Below are 19889 nucleotides of genomic sequence, written 5' to 3'. Positions count from 1 at the left end.
TGTTTTGTTTTAATTTCAGTCTTGGCCAGGAATGATGGATGAACTCTCCGAGTTGAAAGAATTCTATGACCCGGATACAGTGGAACTGATGAACTGGATTAAGTAAGAGGGACTTTTTCTTTTTAAGTTTGAAACTTTGAATGCCCTTCTAAAGTCAACTGTAGATCTATCTCACTTGTTTGAGAAGAAACTTTGTTTACTTTCTAATATTTAAGAAACATCCTTTTTAATCAGGCTTTTCTTTAAAACTATGGATCGAAAGGAACTCTTCCCTTCAAGAACTGTCCTAATTGGGTGTGGTAGCACACACTTATATCCCCAGCATCCAGGCAGAGGTAGAGGCCTAGGCCATGAGTTCAAGGCCAACCTAGACCACATAGCAAGACCTTGACTTTAAACAACAAAAGGATTCTCTGCAGCTGCGTTCCCTGAAGGAAAGAAAACACTCTTTTGAAGTGGAAAATGGGATCAGAAAATAAACTCCCAAAAGCAGCAGAAGCAAGAGTAAGGCTTTATTTAGCCATGAAGCTTAGCAGTTGTGAGCAGGCACTGCTCTTGCCAAGGGCCCAAGCTCTAGGCCCACACCTAGAGGCTTGCAGCCACCTGTAACTCTAGTTTCAGGGCATCCGATGCCAATTGCTGGCCTCCCAAGCAACTGCATTCACAGGCATGTGCCCCCCACACATACACACACATGGATGCATACACATATTTAAAAGTTTACATCACTCGTGTTTCTACTTTTTGCTGATTTTTATCTTTATTATTTTCATCTGAATCCTGTTCATATTTGCTGTTAATACTCAGAGACGTGAAAGTGTCCTTGTTTCCGAATCATAGCTCACTGCAAGCTTCATCGAACTCATCTCCCTGCCTAAGTTCTTAGCTTAGAGAAAACTTCATCTTATTCTATAGAAAACATTTTTTCTTAGCTGGACATAAGAGTGCATGCCTTTAATCCCTGCATTTGGAAGGTAGAGGCAGGTGGGTGTCTGTGAGTTCAAGGCCAGCTTCATCTTCAGAAAGACCCTGTCTCAAATTTTTAAAAATTAATTATGAATTAATTAATTAGAAAGTAAGGTGTTTTTCTTTTTAAAATTGTTTAAATTATATTTTTATGCGTATGTATGTTTTGTCTGCATGTATGTCGGGTACCCTCAGTGCCCTCAATGGTTGTGAGCTGTCATGTGCATACTCAGAATTGAACCCAGGTCCTCTGAGAGAACAAGTGCTCTTAACCACTGAGTCATCTCTGTAGCCCATAGAGCAGATTTTCACATGCAAAACAACATCAGAATGGCCTGGTATGGTATTTTTCTTGGTTTGGGGGTTGTTGTTGTTGTTGTTGTTGTTGTTGTTCATGGTGATAGGGCTTTTGTTTGTTATTTTTTCTTTTGGTTTCTTTTTTTTTTGGTTTTTCTTTTCTTCCTTCCTTCCTTCCTGTTTCTTTGTTTCTGCTTTCCTTTTTTCTTCTTTTGCCCAACCATGGTTGCTTTACCAGCCTCCAGCCTCAGGATGACAGTGGTGTGCTTCAAAGCTTTGTTCCAGGACCGTGACTCTCGATAGCACACAGACTTGTCAACCTGAACAGCATGCCCACGCCTACTTCATAAGCACAGTTACCTGTGTGCCGCAGATGAACATCACCTGTACACACAGGTGAGCCTTAAAGGCATCACCTGCTGTCTCCACCACTTTGGATTTCAGCAGCAGCAGCAGCCTCGAGGGTTCCTGCCACGACGGTGCTTACTGGCCAGTACCGGTCAGTACTGCTTCACCTTAAAAGAGATGGCCACTGCTTGGTAGCCTAGGTCTCCAGAGGACCACACAAGGGTTTTATAGAGACTTAAATGTCTGTGTGGTTTTAGTCTCAGTGTCAGAGTGGATTTGACTGGACATGAGTATAATTTTTGACATTGTTTCTAGTGGGGAGCAGCATTTCATCTTTATTTATTAACTTTAAATCATGATGGGTAATACTGGAGTAAACAATGCTTTCAGTATTTATTGTAAATAGGAAAAGGTTATTTATTCATCTAAAGAAAAGCTAATTACTTTTGTACTAGCTAATCAATTAGATATTTACAACAGGAGTATCTGAAAGCAAGGTTGACCCTCTCAGTCTATATTTTTTAAAGATTTATTTTGTCTTTGTTATATGCATGTGGGGATATGTGCTTGTGTGTGGGGGGGGGATGCCTACAGAATCTAGAAAAGGGTGTCAGATCCCCTAGAGCTAAATGTGTAGGGTAATGTGCACCGCCCAACATGTGAGCTAGGAATTGAGCTTGGGTCCTCTGGAAGAGCAGCAGATGCTCTTAGCCACTGAGCCATCTCCAGCCCCAGTCCTCTGCATTTGTGATGTGCTGCTATTGAAGGAAGTGCTATAAGCTGCATCAGTAGATGGTGGGCCTCCCCCTGGCCTACCTTCCTTAGTGTCATTCCCTATGTTCCCTGACTTGCAAAAGTCATTATATTCCAGACGCTTACACTGGAACCCAGGTTTCTCTGACTCCCTCAGACTCAACATTTATTTTCTAGTTTTTCTCTCAAAAACCTATGTAAAACAATACTTCTGGCTCTGCAAAAGTATGGGTGGGATGCTATCCAGGTATAAAGAAGGCAGCGTCGGGCTGTTCCGCCTGCTGGGGACTGGCCTTGGTAGATCCCTGGCAGCTAACCGTGCCTCTCCCGGGGCAGCCTCTTTATTGGCATGCTCTTTTAAATTGTTAGCTGGTTGGCTTTCTTATTCTACTACTACTCTCTTCTTTTATTTCTCGGCAACTGAAAGATTCATATTGTTCTAAAAATATTGGTTCCATTGTCATCTAATCTTGCCTGTTTTCCCTTAAAATTGCTCAAATCAAAGCGATCTTCTTTTTTTTTTTTTTTTTTGTAAAAATAGCTGCTTGGCATGTTTGTAAATTAAGCTTAAGTGATGATGAATGTATGCCAAAGTAGGGTCTATTTAGACACAAAATATGTTTGTTTAAATCAACATTCAAATCAGCTGCGGTCGGCAGGCTTGATTCTCTCTGTAAGGAAATACATTTAATATTCTTACTTTTTTAGTACTAGAGGTTGAGCCTAGGGTTTCATGCACACTAGGCAAACATCACTGTACTACTGAGTGCTAGCTTCAGACCTCTCTTTTACTTTTTATTTTGAGGAAGGGTCTCACTCGGTTGCCCAGGCTGGTCTTGAACTCACTCTGTAGCCCAAGCAGGCTTTAAACTTGGCACCTTTTGCCTCAGCCTTCTGGGTAGGCAGATTTAACAGGCCTGTGCAACCATATCCCACTTAAATATTCTCTTAACCTCTGATTTCTGGTGTCTGCTTTGGCTCTGTAGTGAAGATTGGTCATGGGTGTGCACGCTACCTAGAGAAAAGACTGCAGCTGGGCCCCAGCATGGTCTCTGAGGGGTGCCTGCCCCCTCTCGCCATGCTGACTGCTCTGTCCTTGCGTGTGCTGTCCTATGTCAGTACAGGCTCAGTGTTGTTGGCTACGCAAGAGAAGACTCCTGGGTCCAAGGGACATATGCAGTGGTCTTCCATGCTAGAGTAAGAAGACTCTGTGGAGAGGAGACTTATCTATCAGTCACCACCCCAAGCCCACTTTCAGGTCTGTAGGAGCCACACACCTCTGGCCTTCCTAGGTGGGCTAAGGACCTGTCAGCTGACAGTACACTGAAAGTTGCCATCGCCTTGGTGGGAGTCAGTGAATGTCTCACCTTTTCAGGGAGCCCCAGCTGAGATTTCCTATAGGCTAGAGAGAGGCCCGCAGGAACCCACTTCACAGTAGTGCTCTGGAAAGGAGGCGCAGTCTTACAAAAACGCTGAGAGCCTTTACATTAAAGCCTTTCCACAGCAGACATATGCTTACTGGTACAGCTCAACTGCTTCTACATGAGGTCTGCAGCACACACACAGCACACACCTGGGAAAACCGGGTGTATGTGTGGACACTGGCACCTGCCTCCTCACGGCAGCACATGGGCCTCCATGCTAGCTCTGCTGAGCACCCCATGCTCTTCTCTCAACCTCACGGTTTGTAGGAGCCGCATGGGTATGCTCATAACATGTTTGACACTTAGTTTCTAAATGGTAAGGATACTGACATTTATAAACCAGGCCTGTCACCCCCATCTACTTGGAAGGCAGAGGCAGGAAGATCAATATTCAAGGCTGTAAAGTGAGATCAACGCTAGCCTGAGCTCTTTAAAAGACCCAAGCCTGTGCTCTTAGCACTTGGAGGTAGAACCAGAAACAGTGACTGTCCAAGGTCATTGTCAGCCACACAGAGTTGGAGGTCAGCCAGGGATGCATGTGACCTTGTCTCAAACAAGCAAGCAGGTCTTGTCTTTTTCGCCCTCCTCCTTCCCTTCCTTCCAGATGGGGTCTTTCTTTGTAGCCCTGGCTTTGTGCCACAGTACTCAGGAGATTTTAATTACCTACATTTATATAAAGACATGTTAGTTCACAAGGACCTTTTGTGGAGGCCAGGTCCCTGGATATGCAGCCCCAGCAGCCAACCAGGGCCCTTTTGAGAGCTGGGGCACCTGGCTGACTGCTGCCTAACATGTGCTCAGGTGCCTTACCTACTGACACTTTCCCGGCTGTGGAGATCACACTGCTGGGTCCTTTCTGCCTTCTTGTGCCTCTCTCAGCCAAAGCCAGGCAGTGCCTTAAAGGCTTTGGGTGAGACTAAGAAGTACATTTGCTTCAGCAAGGCTGACTGTAGCAGCCGCCTGGCCAGATCATGCATGCCTTGTACAGTCTATCCTGGAATTAATGTGGCCTGGAAATCCTCTTATGCAACTGATGGAGATCTGTGGATGGGAATATTTTGAGGGATAGCCTTTTATTTCTTTGCCTTTAGGAGATTTTCACTAGTACCCTCTTTGCCATCAAAAACCCTACCATGTTGAGAATGGTCTCAGCACAACTGAAAAGCACACACTGAATTTCTTTTGCTTTGAATCAGAGTAGAAAGAATTGTGTGTTTTAAAGATGATGTGCTCTAAGTTCATACTTTAAGCCTGGCCCAGAATTAGTGTTAAGTGAACCTCTCTTACTTATTAAATGTGTATGAGTGTTTACCTGCCTATATATATGTGCACCATACCCTATGTGTGCAGTGTCTTCAGAAGCCAGAAGGGGGCATCAGCTCCCCGGTACTGTAGTTACAGGCATGTGTACTCCCATGTGGTTGCTGGGAATTGAACCAGAGTCCTCTAGAAGAGCAGCCAGTGCTCTTAACCACTCTAGCCCCCTGCCCAAACCTTTTCTATTTAATGAACCATTTCTCCTATCTTCATAATTTTGTAAATTTTTTGAAGTGCTCATTGTTTAAGTTTGCCTACTAGTTCAGCAGTAATTTACCTGGTGAAGCTTGGCAGTTCAAGGCTAAATGAAACTGGAGCTGCCTCTCTCCTGCTCCACCATATGTGGAAACCAGGCTCCTTTTGCTATGTATTCTAAACCTGTGTCATGCAGAAGATAGTTATTGTGGGCTAATGGCAGTGGGGTGGTTTATAACATTGAGAGGATCCAAGGGGACTGAAGACCCACCTTTCATTCATATGTATTCAGTTTTGCAACAGTTATACAGTCTAAAATTTAGACTGTAACTATAATTTAGACTCTAAATGTAGGATAGGAAGATAGAACCCGGTCCAGGATTAGTGTTAAGTGAGCATTAGTTGAAGTAAACTGAATTTCTCCAAGTTCTTGCCCTAAAGAATTCTCTACCTACACATGCCTTTATATAGACCCTCCCACTCCTCTGACCATGTGGGACCAGTATCAGACGTCCCTGTAAATTGCAGATCCGGGGGACATCTCAAACGTCTCTCTGTTCCATGTTCCCGAGTCTGTGTGTTAGAGTACTGACAAGCCCATCAGGCCTGCCAGGCTCATGCTAAACTTTGTCTCTGTCGTAATGCAGATTTTAGACTTCAGTGCGGGCAAGGCAGGGTGGTGCAGACAAGTCTGTCAGTCCTTCTTCACTCATTGTAATTTCATCCGCTTTGCTCCCTCACCCGAGAAGCCTTATTGGAAGGCGGCAGTCAACGGATGTCATCGTTAGAGAGAAACCTCGAATTTTCTAAAAGTAACTTAGCTCTAAGTGTCATCACTCGGAGCCTGGTGTGCCTTGCCCCCGACACCCATAGGCCTTTGCTGGCCTGCATCCAAGCCGTATTCTTAGCGTTAAATTGGAATACAGATAGAATGTGAAGAGGCGTCCTCTAAGCCTCAGCATCAGAGCAGCCTGCTCCCACTTCCTTTTTAAATTTCAAATAGCCTTCATGATTACCTCCACCATTTTAGCACAAATCAGCAAAGCCTCTTATCTCTTCTCTTCTTAGTCTTTTGTTTGTTTTTGAGACAAGGTCTTACTATGTAGTGATGGCTGGCCAGGAACTGGCTATTTGAACCAGGCTGGCCTCGAACTCACAGAGAGCCACCTGCCTATCTGTCTCTAGAGTGCTGGGATTAAAATACAGCTATACCAGAAATATACCCTCCAGCCACCCGAGAAGTTTCTTAACTAAAAAATAAACATGTCTTGGGATGTTCCTAGTGAGCATCTGGAAAATCCCCTTTTGGGGCAGACAGAGGCCTGAAGTCCCCAATAACAGATCCCAACTTTCCCCCAGATCGAGGGGAAGTCAGCCAGCTGCTAAGGATCTTAACTTGGCCAACACATCTGTCAGTCCATCGCCCAAGAAGCTGAAACAACAGGATGCTGATTTTGAGGCTAGCCTGGGCTACATGGCAAGTCTTAGTGTGAGAATTTAAAAGAAGAAGAAAAGGTCCCTCTCTCTCCAGGGCTGAGGAAAGGGGCATCCCTTCCGCAGGGTGTGTTTTCCTGTGTTCTCCGTCACAGCCCACTGGAAAGCAGAGGTCAGAGCTCGGTGCTCATCTGAAGAGAAGTCCATGGGATGTTGTTATCTAGGCTTTGGCTGTATGAATTGTCTATCAGGAACAGAAGAATGTTTCTGTGTCAGAAATAACGTACATCCTTCTTAGTCACGGATTACTGCTCAGGAGCTTCTTCCCTACATCTGCATTAACGACAAAAGGGCTTTCTTCTTTAAATATCATTTATAATCGTACTAAGTTTTATTGCTTACATAATTCTGCTGTTTTAACCCCATGATATTGAGTCGAGATCAACTGCATTTTTCTGACTCTTCACTTTTTATTTTATTTTTTTACTTTTTTGTATATGAGTTTCTGCATGTATATTTGTGTGTGTGCATGTATGTATGCATGGTATGCATATATGTATCATATGCACGTATTGCTTGAGGAATCCTGTCCTCTGGAATGTCGGCTGTGAGATGCTGAGTGGGTGCAGGGAACTGAAACTGAGTCCCCCACAAGAACAGCCAGTGCCCTTTAGCCATTTCTCCAGACTCTTCTCCTTCCCCACCTTTACTCTCAGCCTTGAGATCAACAGCAGCTGCATCCTCTGAGATCTTGCTAGACTCCGCCTCTCTGAGCAGCAGCAGAAGATGATGGTACAGAGATGCTAGGCTCAGAAGCTAGCTACCTGCTTCCTGAAACAGGCCAACCAACCCTTCACATTGGAGAGCTGGATGCTCCCCAGCCTCACTCAGTTCTAGTGAACAGAGAATAGCTCGGAAGCAGGCTGAGGCTGAGGCAGGAGGCTCTCGAGTTTGAGGCAAGCCTGGGCTACATACCATGAGAATGTGTCAAATAAGTAAATAATTGAAGTGCACATAAAACACCTTGGATGTAAGTTAGTTCTGCTCATCTGTGTGACCCCCCTAATTCTTCAGATGCCCCCTCAGAGCTGAGTGATTCTGAGGGGGGAAAGGTCTACTTAGGGATCTTAGTGTTGGGTTAATTCACACTCTGAAACCTTGTAGCTCTAACACACCAAGGAAGGCTGTGTTCGCTGGAAGCATGCAGTTGCTGGCTGGAGTCAAGCTGTGCACAGGACGGACCCTAACCAACCACCCACACTATGAAGATAAAAGTCTGAGAGAGCGGACCCAGGCGGTAAGGCCCATCTTTGCCTGTGCTCACTTCTCACTGCCCTGTACTGTCAGCATGGGCAGAGGGCAGGAGCAGGAGAAGGGGCCAGAGTGTAAGGGCATGGGGCTGGCGACTCCTGATTCTGCCTTTTAAGGCCTGGGTGCAAGCACATGCTCCTCTTAGGTAGGGAAAGGGCTGAGAGGATAAACATCCAGAATTGGTGGGAGGCAGTGTTTAGGCCAAAGCCCTTGGAGCTTGTGATTTGGGAAGGAAAGGAATGGAAATAGAGACAATACTGATCATGTCTCATGAATCAGCTCTGGGCCATTTCTGGTGAGGCAGGGTGGTGTTGGGGTGTTTGCTGTTGCTTCTGTTTAAATAGATAATACAGTCACATAGTTCAAAATTCAGAGCATACAGAAGGGAATGGCCTGAAACATGTTTACCCCACCCCTGTATTCTAACTCCCCTGTGCCTCTCAGGAGGTAAATAGCATGTCTGTCTGTCTGTGTGTGTCTGTGTGTGCATATGTGCACTTGATTGCGGTGCCCACAGAGGCCAGAAGAGAGCATCAGCTCCCCTCTGAAGGTGAAGTTAGAAGTGGCCATGAGCCTCCTAATGTAAGTGCTGGGAACTGAACTTGCGTCCCTGAATTGCAAAATTAGGAAGTATGTGCACTTACCACTGAGCCATCTCCCCAGCCCCATCTATTTTTAATCTTCTTACAAAGAACTACTATAGTCCACCTTCCTTTTCCCTGGCACTATATTCTGGAGCTAACTATACCAGTGCAGTTGCACTGTCTATAGAGGGACCTCAGATGAAGGCAAGCAAGGCTAGTGAGCCACACCTCCAACCTCCACATGATTGTTTTGAAAACTACAAATACTTTCTGTGGGTATGCTGGGTTTTCTTCAGTCTTTCAGGCTACTTCTGTCCTGCATAGAGTGGCCAAGTGAGTAAACCTGTATAAGTGTCCTTTTGTACTGTGTCTACTGATGTATTGAGTCCTAGATAGGTTTTATCAAAGCACCTTCTGAATAGGCCATTTCAGTTTGCATGCTGGACAGCAGTGCAGGAAGGCGCCTGCTATCTCCAGTCCTTATCAATGAGGATTCAGTGCTCCCCCCCCCCTTTTTTTTTTTTGGATACAGGGTCTCACTTTGTAGCCCAGGCTAGCCTTAAACTTGTGATCCTACTGCCCCACCCTTCTGAGTGCTGGGATTACGGCCCTGTCCTGATGTGCCCATACTAACTACTACTAACCTAATTTTTAATTGTGTGTAAATGGGGTATTTGGGGGGGGGGTGCTGGTTGTTCACATGTGTACAGGTCCTCACAGAGGCCAAAGGCATCAGATGACCTGAAGCTAGAGTGACAGGCAATTGTGAACCACCCAGCATGGGTGCTGGGAACTGAACTTTAGTCCTTTGCAAGAACAGTGCTCTGAGCCTTCTGGCTAGCCCCTGCTTCATAAGTTGTTAGTTCAAGAGCTAAGAAGGTTTCACCTGGCTGAAGTGTTAGCAGATAGCCCCATGTTTGGTAGGACAGAAGGTTCCGTTTAGGAGTTAGCCAGCTCCACTTAGCCTACAGAGCTACAGAAAGACAGCTGTGTGCCACCCTCTCACCCCCAAAACTGAGGTCCCAGGTCACTAGTGCTGGCCTTCAGTCAGGACTCAGTCTTCAGAATGCCTCAGCTGAGGCCACCTTGCTGTCCCCAGCAGATGATAAACACAGGTCACCCTCCCATCACACATGTCCCTGTGGGTGTCTCAGCCTTCATCGGGCCCTCACACATAGCCAGGATCAGGAATCACAACCTGGTGCTGGGCCCCAAGCTGACTTGTGGTGTATTGTGGTGGACTTGAACGGGGCATGACGCCCCTAGAATAGGCTGCTACTACGGATTCCCTGGGGAATTCTCTAGGGAAAGTGTTGAGATGGAGAGTGAACTGCTGGGCCTCCTGGGCTTGCAGGATACAGTGTAACAGCCAGAAAGCAACAGGGCCTGCTCCAACCCAGGCCAGGGCCCGTAGATATACATGTGCCCTAACAGAACCACCAACCTGCTTGCTTGTCGGGTAGACTCAGCCATGTTTAATAATTCTTAGAATTATAAGGTGACTCACTCTAAATCCACGTCTTTTTGGCATCTATGCTAGATATGTTCAATTCTCCACATATACCCTCCCCCTCACCCCCAACTCCAGACTGATTGGCAAGAGGAGAGTGGCCTGGGCAGCAAGGGGATTTGAGTGTCAGGTCTTAGCATTACCCACCCCCCAGGGATGTCCCCTCTCTTCCTCCAATGATCCCCATGCAATTGAGGGCTGTGTGCACTGTTCCATTTTTATCTCATTTTGAAGGTTTATCAAATATATGCGAAGAGGTCCCCAGAGGAAGTGCATACACTCCTGAGGTCCTTTGGCACGGACTTTGTGATCCTGGAAGACAGCATCTGCTATGAACGCAGGCACCACAGGGGCTGCCGGCTGCGTGATTTGCTGGATGTGGCCAACGGACATGTGAGCACGTTGCTTCTACGTTTGGGGAGCTTTCAGAGAGGGTGGAAATCCAGCATGAATCCCAAGTGATTTACATCACTTTAGACCATATGTATGAATGACATTAGGAATCAGACATTTGTAGAGGTCCTGCTATTTGGTGACATGGGGGGTGGGGCTGGGCTAGGGGACAGGAAAGCTCTGGATTCCCAGTTTGACTCAGGTAGAGCACCTCTGCCTTTGGCAGGTTTGCATGATACATCACTGCATAAAGTTTATTTGTAAAGGAAATGTGTTGCTCTATAGAATACATCTGTCTATAAACACACTGCTCCAGGACATCCTGTTGGAACATCTCTAAGTGTTAGGCAATGGGCCACTTTCTCCCAGGCCCTGTGGCCCCCACATCCTGCTTCCTCTTGTCCACCATCCACAGAGCCTCAGGAGAGCTAAGCTTGCCCTAGACAGCAGAACAAGCTGTGTCTCCCTTGGAGCTGAGCCAGCTCACAGTAAACGGGATCTTTGTCCCTTTGGGGCTATGGTGTAACTGATGGTGTGAAAGCCGACAGTTGAGATTAGCCTAAATCTAAAAGCACACTAAAAGTGCAGAATTAGAGTCAGATCTTTGCCAAGGAAAGCAGTAAGTGCCTTGAACTCAGGGTGAGCAGAACACTCAAGTGTGAGCCTGAGTTTCACTTTTCCTCACTTAACCTCTGAGTTGGAGAATTTTCTCCAGTTGTAGTGAGTAAGAAGTGAAGTAAAACTATTTTACTTGCAAGAGAGATTAAAAAGCATGAATGGATTCCCCTCAAAGACTTCTCATATAAGCCCTGACACACTCTGCTTTCTTGAGACAGGGTCTCTTTACATAGCCATGGCTGGCCCAGAACTCACTATATAGACCAGGCTGGCCTTGAACTCTCAAAGAGATTTGCCTGCCCCTGCCTGTGAGTACTGGGATAAGGGAGTATGTCACCATGCTGGCCCAGTAGCACCCTGATTGCTGTGCCTAGAATTAAAACAAACGCACACTTCAACTCTGTGTTTATTGTTTGTGGACAGGACAGGGCAGTATACTTCTAGGAACAGGGTGGCTCTGCTAACTTTTTAATGCTGTGACAAACACCATGATTAAAAGCTACCTGGAGAAGGAAGGATTTATTTCATCTCACAACTCGCAGTCTGTCATGAAGGGAAATCAGAGGTTATGGAGGAACACTGCGTACTGCTTGCTCTCCATGGCCTACTTAGCCTGTGATTTTATACCACCCAGGACCAGCGGCCCAGGGGTGGCACCATCCATAGTAGGCTGGTCCCTCCCACAGCAACCAGCAGAATGCACCATAGGCTTGATTACAGGCACTCAAAATAGCACTCTCTCTTCTCAGGTGATTTTAGTTTTGTCAAGTCAAAACTAGACTTGACAAAAGACTAATCAGGGCACAGGAAGATCTTGAGTTTTGGTTCTGTCCTGCCATCAACAGTGGCAAATCTCAGGACCCAATACTTTCCAGCTTTGATTTGCTCATTGAAGGAGGGGAGTGAGGTGAACCTTCTATGTGATCTCTGAGTGGAGTTGATATTGATTTTTCCCCCCAGTGAGTGTGGTGACAGACGGCATTCAGTACCAGTATTCATGAAGCTTGAGTTGGAGGATTAAGAGTTCTAGGCCAACCTGGCTACATAGTGAGGCCCTGTCCCCTATCCCTCAAACCCAGAATATGGGCTGGACATAGTGGTACACACCTTTAATCCCAGCACTCAGCACAGAGGCAGGCATATATATGGAGTTCCAGGATACATAGGACTACATAGAGAGACCTTGTATTAAAGTTAAACAAAGCAATAAGCAAAAGCCAGGATGTTCAGTAAATACATAGATGGATGGATGGATGGGTAAGTGGGTGAGTGGGTGGATGGATGGATGGATGGATGGATGGATGGATGGATAGATGGATGGATAAACGGATGGGGCCCACCACCACTACTCACATTGTATCTGGGTTTGTTTTGTTTTCAGGAGATGGATGGGCCGGGAGAGAGTGACCCTGACTTGAGACCTGCAGACCACCCTCGCTTCTGTGAAGAGATTAAAAGGAACCTGCCCTCCTATGCAGCCCACTTCACTAGAGTATTCCAGAACAAGACATTCCATGTCTACAAGCTGTCCAGAAACAAATAACCATGTCCATTCTTAAAACCACAGTGCATCTATAGCTGGTGGAGTCCGTGTCAGTGAGTCAGGAGTGGGACTTGAACGCTGGGGTTACAGATAGCCTGCAGACAAGTCCTGCCATCATCGGCAACGCCTCCCACTAATGCCAGCCCTTTCTGTCCTGTCTCTGTCTTTTCTGTGAGTGTTCTTAGCCTCACAGGTATACCTGCCCACAGCTGGCCTGGGACTTTGTCATTGAGGGAATTATGTGTGACCCACTGGGTAGCCTGGGAAATGAGAGCCTGTTTGAGATCTGAAATACTTGTGATTTTCAGTGACCCCAAGCTAGCTGTGAGAGCATGGTTGATAGGCTGCACAGTTCAGTTACTGGCATTTCTTCACCACTGAGGGCGCTTGGTGGCTTTTTAACAATTTGTTGTCCTGTCTTGTTACAATTTTATAACATTTCCCAGTTTACCATGCTTTCACACATGTAAAGAAACAAATTATTTTAGGTCTTTGAACCTTAAATATCCCATTTGTGCTCTGAGATGTCACGTGTACAGTAGTGTGTGACACATTCAGAGTGTGCGTTTGTTTTAATTCTAGGCACAGCAATCAGGTTGCTACTGGGCCAGCATGGTGACACACTCCCTTAATCCCAGTACTCACAGGCAGGAGCAGGCAAATCTCTTTGAGAGTTCAAGGCCAGCCTGGTCTATATAGTGAGTTCTGGGCCAGCCAAGGCTATGTAAAGAGACCCTGTCTCAAGAAAGCAGAGTGTGTCAGGGCTTATATGAGAAGTCTTTGAGGGGAATCCATTCATGCTTTTTAATCTCTCTTGTAAGCAAAATAGTTTTGCTTCACTTCTTACTTCAATTTACTGGGTTTGCAAAACTTGGCAAACTTTTTGTGTTTTTAACCTTTGTGTTTTTTCATAGCCTAGAAACTTGCAAAGTCTAAGGCTGTTTTAGGTGTTGTACCTTGACTCCTAGAGTTCCATGTGGCATTTCATTCTCTGACTTCTGGCCTCCAGTCTTCCTTCTAGGCCCTAGAGACATCGCATCCCTCCCTATGAGTGACCAAGTGCCTCCACACCGTACTCGTTTATAAGCAGCGGAGAGGGGTGATGTACCTGCTCAGAGTTTTTGATAATTGCTTTTATAATTCATTTCTAATGGTGGGGGCATGTAAGAACTGCTGATACAGGCACATTGTCCACTTAATTAAATCAAGAGAGCTAATGAAATTAACTTTCCCTCCTGCTCTTGCCACTTGGAAGTGATTTAAATGTTTCTCCTCACGAGTTAGTGTAATAAATCCCCTTGAGCATTGGCCGGAGAGCACCGTGTGCTCCAATGATGCGCTGTTTGGTTGCTGCTTAAGTAGCATTCAAAAATGTGTTCCATTGTCTCATCAGGTATGGGGCTTTTATGTAAAACTCACTTAAATAAGACATCAACTGCTAGGTTACTAAAGTAAGCTGCTAGAACTTTGGAATCCTGCCTTCTCTGGACTCCTTAATGGGGTTGGAGGCCACTGCACTTTGGGCTAACAACACGAGAAAACATGTTCGCCAGTGCTAAAGGCCTAATGAAGCTGCAGTGCCTGCTGCTGCTGCCAGCACTGATAGAGCATTCTGGGCCAGTGCCTTACTCTTAAGGGAAAGCAAGCACAGGTAAGGCACAATGCATTGGGACCCAGGGCAGTTACTTTGTGGGTGAGTTTGCATTTATGTTAAACATTCCTGTGTGCATTCGTCTAATCACTTGGTGTTTGGCGTCTTGTGATCCAAGAGCCGTGGACTTAAACTTGGATGCACATCCTTACCGGTATCATCCATGCTAGTCGGCTCTCCTCCACAGCACCATTGCTGCCAAACCACAATGAGAAGTGCCAAAAACCAGTCTTCCCGCAGGCACTCTCCCCTCGACACTGTGATATGTACAGGACAATGTTAGAACAAATGTTTTCTTTAAAAATAAATTATATATTTAAAAATTATTTAAATATTTGATTAAAATAATTAGACTTTTTCCATCTTATAAAATACTGCCTCAGTATCCCCCATAGCTCTGCTTACTGTCTGCAGCAGCCTGGCCACAAAATCTTGAAACTACTCATCTGGACCCTGCCTAATTTTAGGTAAATCCCCAGTCTGCCTCCCTGTAGAAGGCAGCTTACCCCAGGCTTCCTCAGCTGTGACATTCACTTGTTCATAAAAAGCTGGGTCAGAATTTAACTGTTGAGCAGTCCCAGGACACTGTCCCTCTCCTGCTAGCATCTGAAACATAATAGGCATCTGCTGTGCTTGATTGATCTCAGCAGTATTTTGACACTGCTCAGCAAATTCTGATTTCCATAATAAAAAATCTCCTCCCGACAAGCACGCCCTTGCCTGTTGTTTCCAGTCCCCAGGAGGGAGGGCCTCTGCGGACAACGATTCCAGCATAGCCTGGGTAAACGGGCTGTTGGCACAAGCAGTTTTTAATTCCTTTAACTGTTTAAACGGAAGAGGTTGATAAACTCTGACTCTATTACCTTGAGGATTGACCTGTTCTATAACTAGAAATGTAAAATGAAATCCCTAAATATTATCTCCTCTTTTGGTAGTGTCTTTCAGGGTCAGATGATTTTCTCACCACTGCTCCAACTGGCGGCTCTGCCTCCACCTCTGAAGGAGGGTCCAGTCCAGCTATGACACTTGGGGTTTTACTAGCTTTCAGCTTAGGAATCCACTCTGATGGTCCCAGGATCTCCCCTTGACCTTGTCGAGCCTGTAATTTTTGCACTTGCACAGACAGCAAAAAGCATTTTGCAGCTGTTGGATTTCCTCTGTAACTAACCTGTCCTTGAAAGGGATTTTGAGTTCTTTGAAGGCAACAAGTGGCAAAGAATTCTCCTCCCTATAATGTCTAGCAGCTTCCTCTTCCAGCTGCTTAGTCTCTCCACATCTAGGGTCTCCTCCCCCTCCTCCTCCTCTTCCTCCTTATAAAGGGGAAGCTCAGACACTGCTTCAGTATACAGAGGCTGGACTGCAAGAGCAGGCACCTTAGCGTCATTTTCTTCTTCCTCCTCTGTCAGAGCATCCCTGGATGGGTGCTGCTTCCCTGTAGCCCATCTCCCCCTCCTGTGTCTAGGCTCTAAATGATCTCTAATCAAGGTCCAGAGACTAAAGGTACCAACAGGCATTTTACCTTGTCCATGCACATCATAAGAGATTTGAAGCCTTTCCCTAACCTTTTCCCAGGTTGCTAAATTAAAATCTTAAATTGATCCCGGCAGTGGCGCTTCCTCGATACCCACCCCAATGTTCTGGGTTCCTAAATGAAAGACACACACACAGCCCTTATATTTTAATATGCCTAAACAATAGCTGGGCCAATTCCTAACCTCCACATGGCTACTCCACCTCCCTCTGATATTCCCAAGTTATTACTTACTGAACTCTATATTCCATCTTTGCTGCTGTCTTGGGGCCACTCTCCCCAGCTCCTACATGGCTGCCATGCTGTCTCTCCCAAACCTCCACAGGCATGACGTCTTCCCTCCTCCACCTCTCCTGGCATTGGCTCTCCTTCCTCTCTCCCTCAGTCCCTCACCCAGGAATCCTAAAAGTCCCGCCTCTGTCTATCTTGCCCAGCCATTGGCTACCGGCCACTTTATTTACCAGTCAGAACCAACTGAGGGCCCTCAGTGTCTTACGTATGGATTCTAGTACAAACAATTTTGGAGGCCCAAATTAACATAACACAATAAGCCACAGCTAAATTTACTGTACCTTCCTCAGGAAACCAAGGACAAACCCTCTCTACAAAATCTAAAAAGTTATGTAATTGCTGTTGCTCTGCTTTAGCCCCATGAGTGCGAAGCGTTTTCTTAAGCATTTGTTCAAAAAGCACAGGGCCACTTCCATTTCCAATTTTTGTTACTTTTTTTTTTTTTTGCGTCTTTTACTTTTCTCTAGTTCCCTTACTTTTTCTGAGCTCCGTTATCTACGTTTTCCTGTCTTTACTCCAGAGAGAGTCTCAGCGCACTTTTATCTTTTCTGAGCACTTGCTTTTTCTGTGGTGTCCACCACTTGATCCCCAAATTCTCAGCGCATCCCTGTTTGAGCGCCACCTGGCCGTGGGAAGTGGAACAGTCTTCTGAGGACGGAGTGAGAAAGAAGACTCAAAAGTTAGAATTGGGAGGGCTGCAGGTCAATACCACATCAAACTCAAGTTTACTTTTCTTGGCCCTTTTATACTTTACAAGTGCTGTGGGAAACAAAGTCACAAGTTAGCAGAAACAGTGGCTGACATACACATAGGATACCTGTTCCCATCAGGAAGCCTCCCTGTTCCTTCCTTTAAGTTTAACGGAACATTCAGCCCTTCACCTTGAGCTTCAAGTGTATCCCCTCTTATCATCCCATGCATCAGCAGGCCAGGAAATCTGCCATCTGACCCTAACCTGCCTTGACTGCCTGGCAGGCCTGCTTTCACAGAAGCAGACAAAATGGCCAAAAACTTCAGCAAATAGCGTTTGATAATTTTAGCTCTGGTGAGGAGTCTAGCTTATGACCTTGTCTTTGAACACGCAGGAGGAAAGCAGATCCACCCTTGGCCACAGCCCCCACACTGTGCAAGCAGAAGCCAGTGCCTATAGCCCTCACTTTCTGCTGTGCGGGCCCTGGGGATTATTGGTAATAGTGTTCAGCTGTGGCTCTGGATAGACCAAGCACTAGTCTTTGCTTCTGAGTTCCCAGAAGAACCTCTAAGTACAACAGAAGTGCTCTTAACTCCACTTCTGACTCCTCGGAGCCTCAAGTCTCCAGCCCTCTTAGGAGCCCTCTTGAATTGCAGCAGGCGGCCGGTGACTGCCTTGTGTTGCCACTCCTGGTGACACGCTCCAGTGAGTGGTAGCCCACTCCAGATGTCTGGGTGCACCTTCTGCTGCTGATTGTGAGGGGCAGGGTGTGACTTGAAAGTACACAGTTTGCCTGGCACTGCATAGACTATAGGCTGATCCCCAGCGCATCTCAGCACCTGCATCTGTCAGCTCACAACTGCCTATAACTCTGGCTCCAAGGGACCCACCCAACGCCTTCTTCATATACAGACAAATAATGAAAAGTAAAAGGAAGTCTTTTGTTTTTAAATAAAAATTTGATCAGAAAATTATTAGATATTGGAGGTATTAGAATGAAGGAGAGGAATGAGCTTAAATGCCTTCATAGAAGTATCTGCGTGCTCATCCCACCTCTCTAACATCTAAGCTGGAAGCTGGGCAGGTGGCTCAGAGCTAGAGAGCTGGTCTGTTATCAGGTAGGGGCATTGCCTGTTTGTGGCATCTGTTGGGGAAAACCTTACAAAGAGCGTTTATAATTTGTTGTACTGAGTTGTGTTGAGATTATATACTAAATAAAGCTCTTTTCAATAATCTGTGGTGTCTTCTTCTGTTGCTTTGAAAGTCAAATTGGGCCGGGCAGTGGTGGCGCACGCCTTTAATCCCAGCGCATGTGAGACTTAGGCAGCTGGATCTCTGAGTTCCAGGCCAGCCTGGTCTACAGAGTGAGTTCCAGGACAGCCAGGGCTACACAGAGAAACCCTGTCTCAAAAAAAAAAAGAAAAAGAGAAAGAAAGAAAGAAAAAGTCAAATTGGGGGAGGTAGAGATCTCTACTAATAAGTCCTGTTCAGTCATGCTCCCTCCCCACCCACCCCCCTCCCTGCCTCTCTCCATCCCTCTGTCTGCTCCTCCTCTCTCTGTCCTCTCTCCTCCCTCTTCTCTTTCCCCTCCCCCATATCTTGTTATGTAGCCCAAGCTGTCCTCAGACTGCTTCAGCCTTCCAAAGCCCAGGACTACGGGTCTGTACCACCACACCTAGTTGTATAAAAACATTTTTAAAGATTTGTTTTATGTGTATGGATGTTTTGCATACATGTGTGTTTTTATACTACAAGGTTGCCCATATAAGCCAGAAGTAGGCATCAAATCCCATGGAATTGAGCATCCACGTGGGCGATGGGAAGCAAATCCTGCTCCTCAGAAATAAACAACCAGTGCTCTTAACTGTGTGTGTGTGTGTGTGTGTGTGTGTGTGTGTGTGTATAAATGGTGGCCAAGGTGATGGCTCAGTGTGTTAAAAATACTACAAGACAAGCTCGAAGACACAGTTTTGATCCCTAGAACCCATCTAAAAAGCAAGGTGCAAGCAAGGGTTGGGAGACAGCTCAGTGGTTAAGAGCACTGGCTTCTCTGACAGAGGACCCAAATGTAATTCCCAGCACCCACATGGCAACTCACAGCCACTCCAACTTCCCCTTCTGGACTCAGGGCACCTGGATGCAGTGCATATATGCACACAGACACAGAATTACAAATCTAGAAAGGCCATAAGCATTGGTGTGAATCTATAATCCCAGCACTCCTATGGCAAGATGGGAGGAGGAGGCCGCTGTGATGCTTGCTGCCAGCCACAGCCCTCATTAAAGTCAAGCACGCACAGAGAAAGCAAGAGGAGAGGGGCGGGGTCGGGGAAAGGCATCTGATCTTCCCAATGAAACCACATTAGGCACAGAATGGGATATTCAAAACAGTTGAGTTTGTCTCAAGGTTTATAGTTATATTGCCAGGAGAGAGAGATTTGTGGAGCTGGAGAGATGGCTCAGTGGTTACAAGCACAGGCTGCTCTTCCAGAGATTTCAACACCCTCATGATTACAACTATCTGTGACTCCAGTTCCAGGGTATCAGACACCCTCTCTGAAGATACCAGGCACAGAAGTGAAGCACAGACACATAAGATAAAAAATAAATGGCGTCTTAAAAATAAAATCAAGACAACTTTGTGTCTGTGTGTTAAAGTACAAGAAGAGAAAGGAAACTGGGAACAGGCCCTTGATGGAGGCAAGACTGACAGCTGTCTTTCAGACCACCCTCACTTGTGCTGTGTGATTGACATGTGCAGATGTGTGCACATGCCCAAAAGTGCATATTTATAAAGGAAGAGAAGTGGCTGATTGAGTGTGGCTGTGTGGGAGAGGAAAGGGGTGCAGGAAAGTGATTTCAGGCCCCGCACAATAATTAGAACAGCAGTGTGCTAATTAAGACTCATAAATTGAATGAAACTATTAGCATTTTCTCTCAGAAGAAAAGGTGGATTTTTTTCCCCAGGAAATGACACCTGTGAACAATTATCTCTCTTATTATTGCTACTAAGGTTATTTACATAAGCTGTG

The 19889-nt window shown here is 45.9% G+C and overlaps 1 protein-coding gene across 1 annotated transcript in view; it reads left to right on the top strand.

Annotated features, from left to right (window-relative positions):
* The window catches only part of Dpy19l3 (dpy-19 like C-mannosyltransferase 3), a 72671-nt gene extending 54581 nt beyond the window's left edge, over positions 1 to 18090 (top strand). The window contains exons 17-20 of the mRNA XM_031386217.1: positions 20 to 102; positions 7899 to 8031; positions 10374 to 10532; positions 12532 to 18090. Coding sequence (XP_031242077.1) covers positions 20 to 102; positions 7899 to 8031; positions 10374 to 10532; positions 12532 to 12693 — 537 coding nt within the window. The 3' untranslated portion in view covers positions 12694 to 18090. The remainder of the gene's footprint in view (positions 1 to 19; positions 103 to 7898; positions 8032 to 10373; positions 10533 to 12531) is intronic.
* Positions 18091 to 19889: the final 1799 nt, after the last annotated feature.

This window comes from Mastomys coucha, unplaced genomic scaffold (assembly GCF_008632895.1).
Source record: "Mastomys coucha isolate ucsf_1 unplaced genomic scaffold, UCSF_Mcou_1 pScaffold21, whole genome shotgun sequence".
NCBI lineage: Eukaryota > Metazoa > Chordata > Mammalia > Rodentia > Muridae > Mastomys > Mastomys coucha.
Note: the sequence above shows the minus strand (reverse complement) of the source record. Positions and strands in the feature narration are given on the sequence as shown.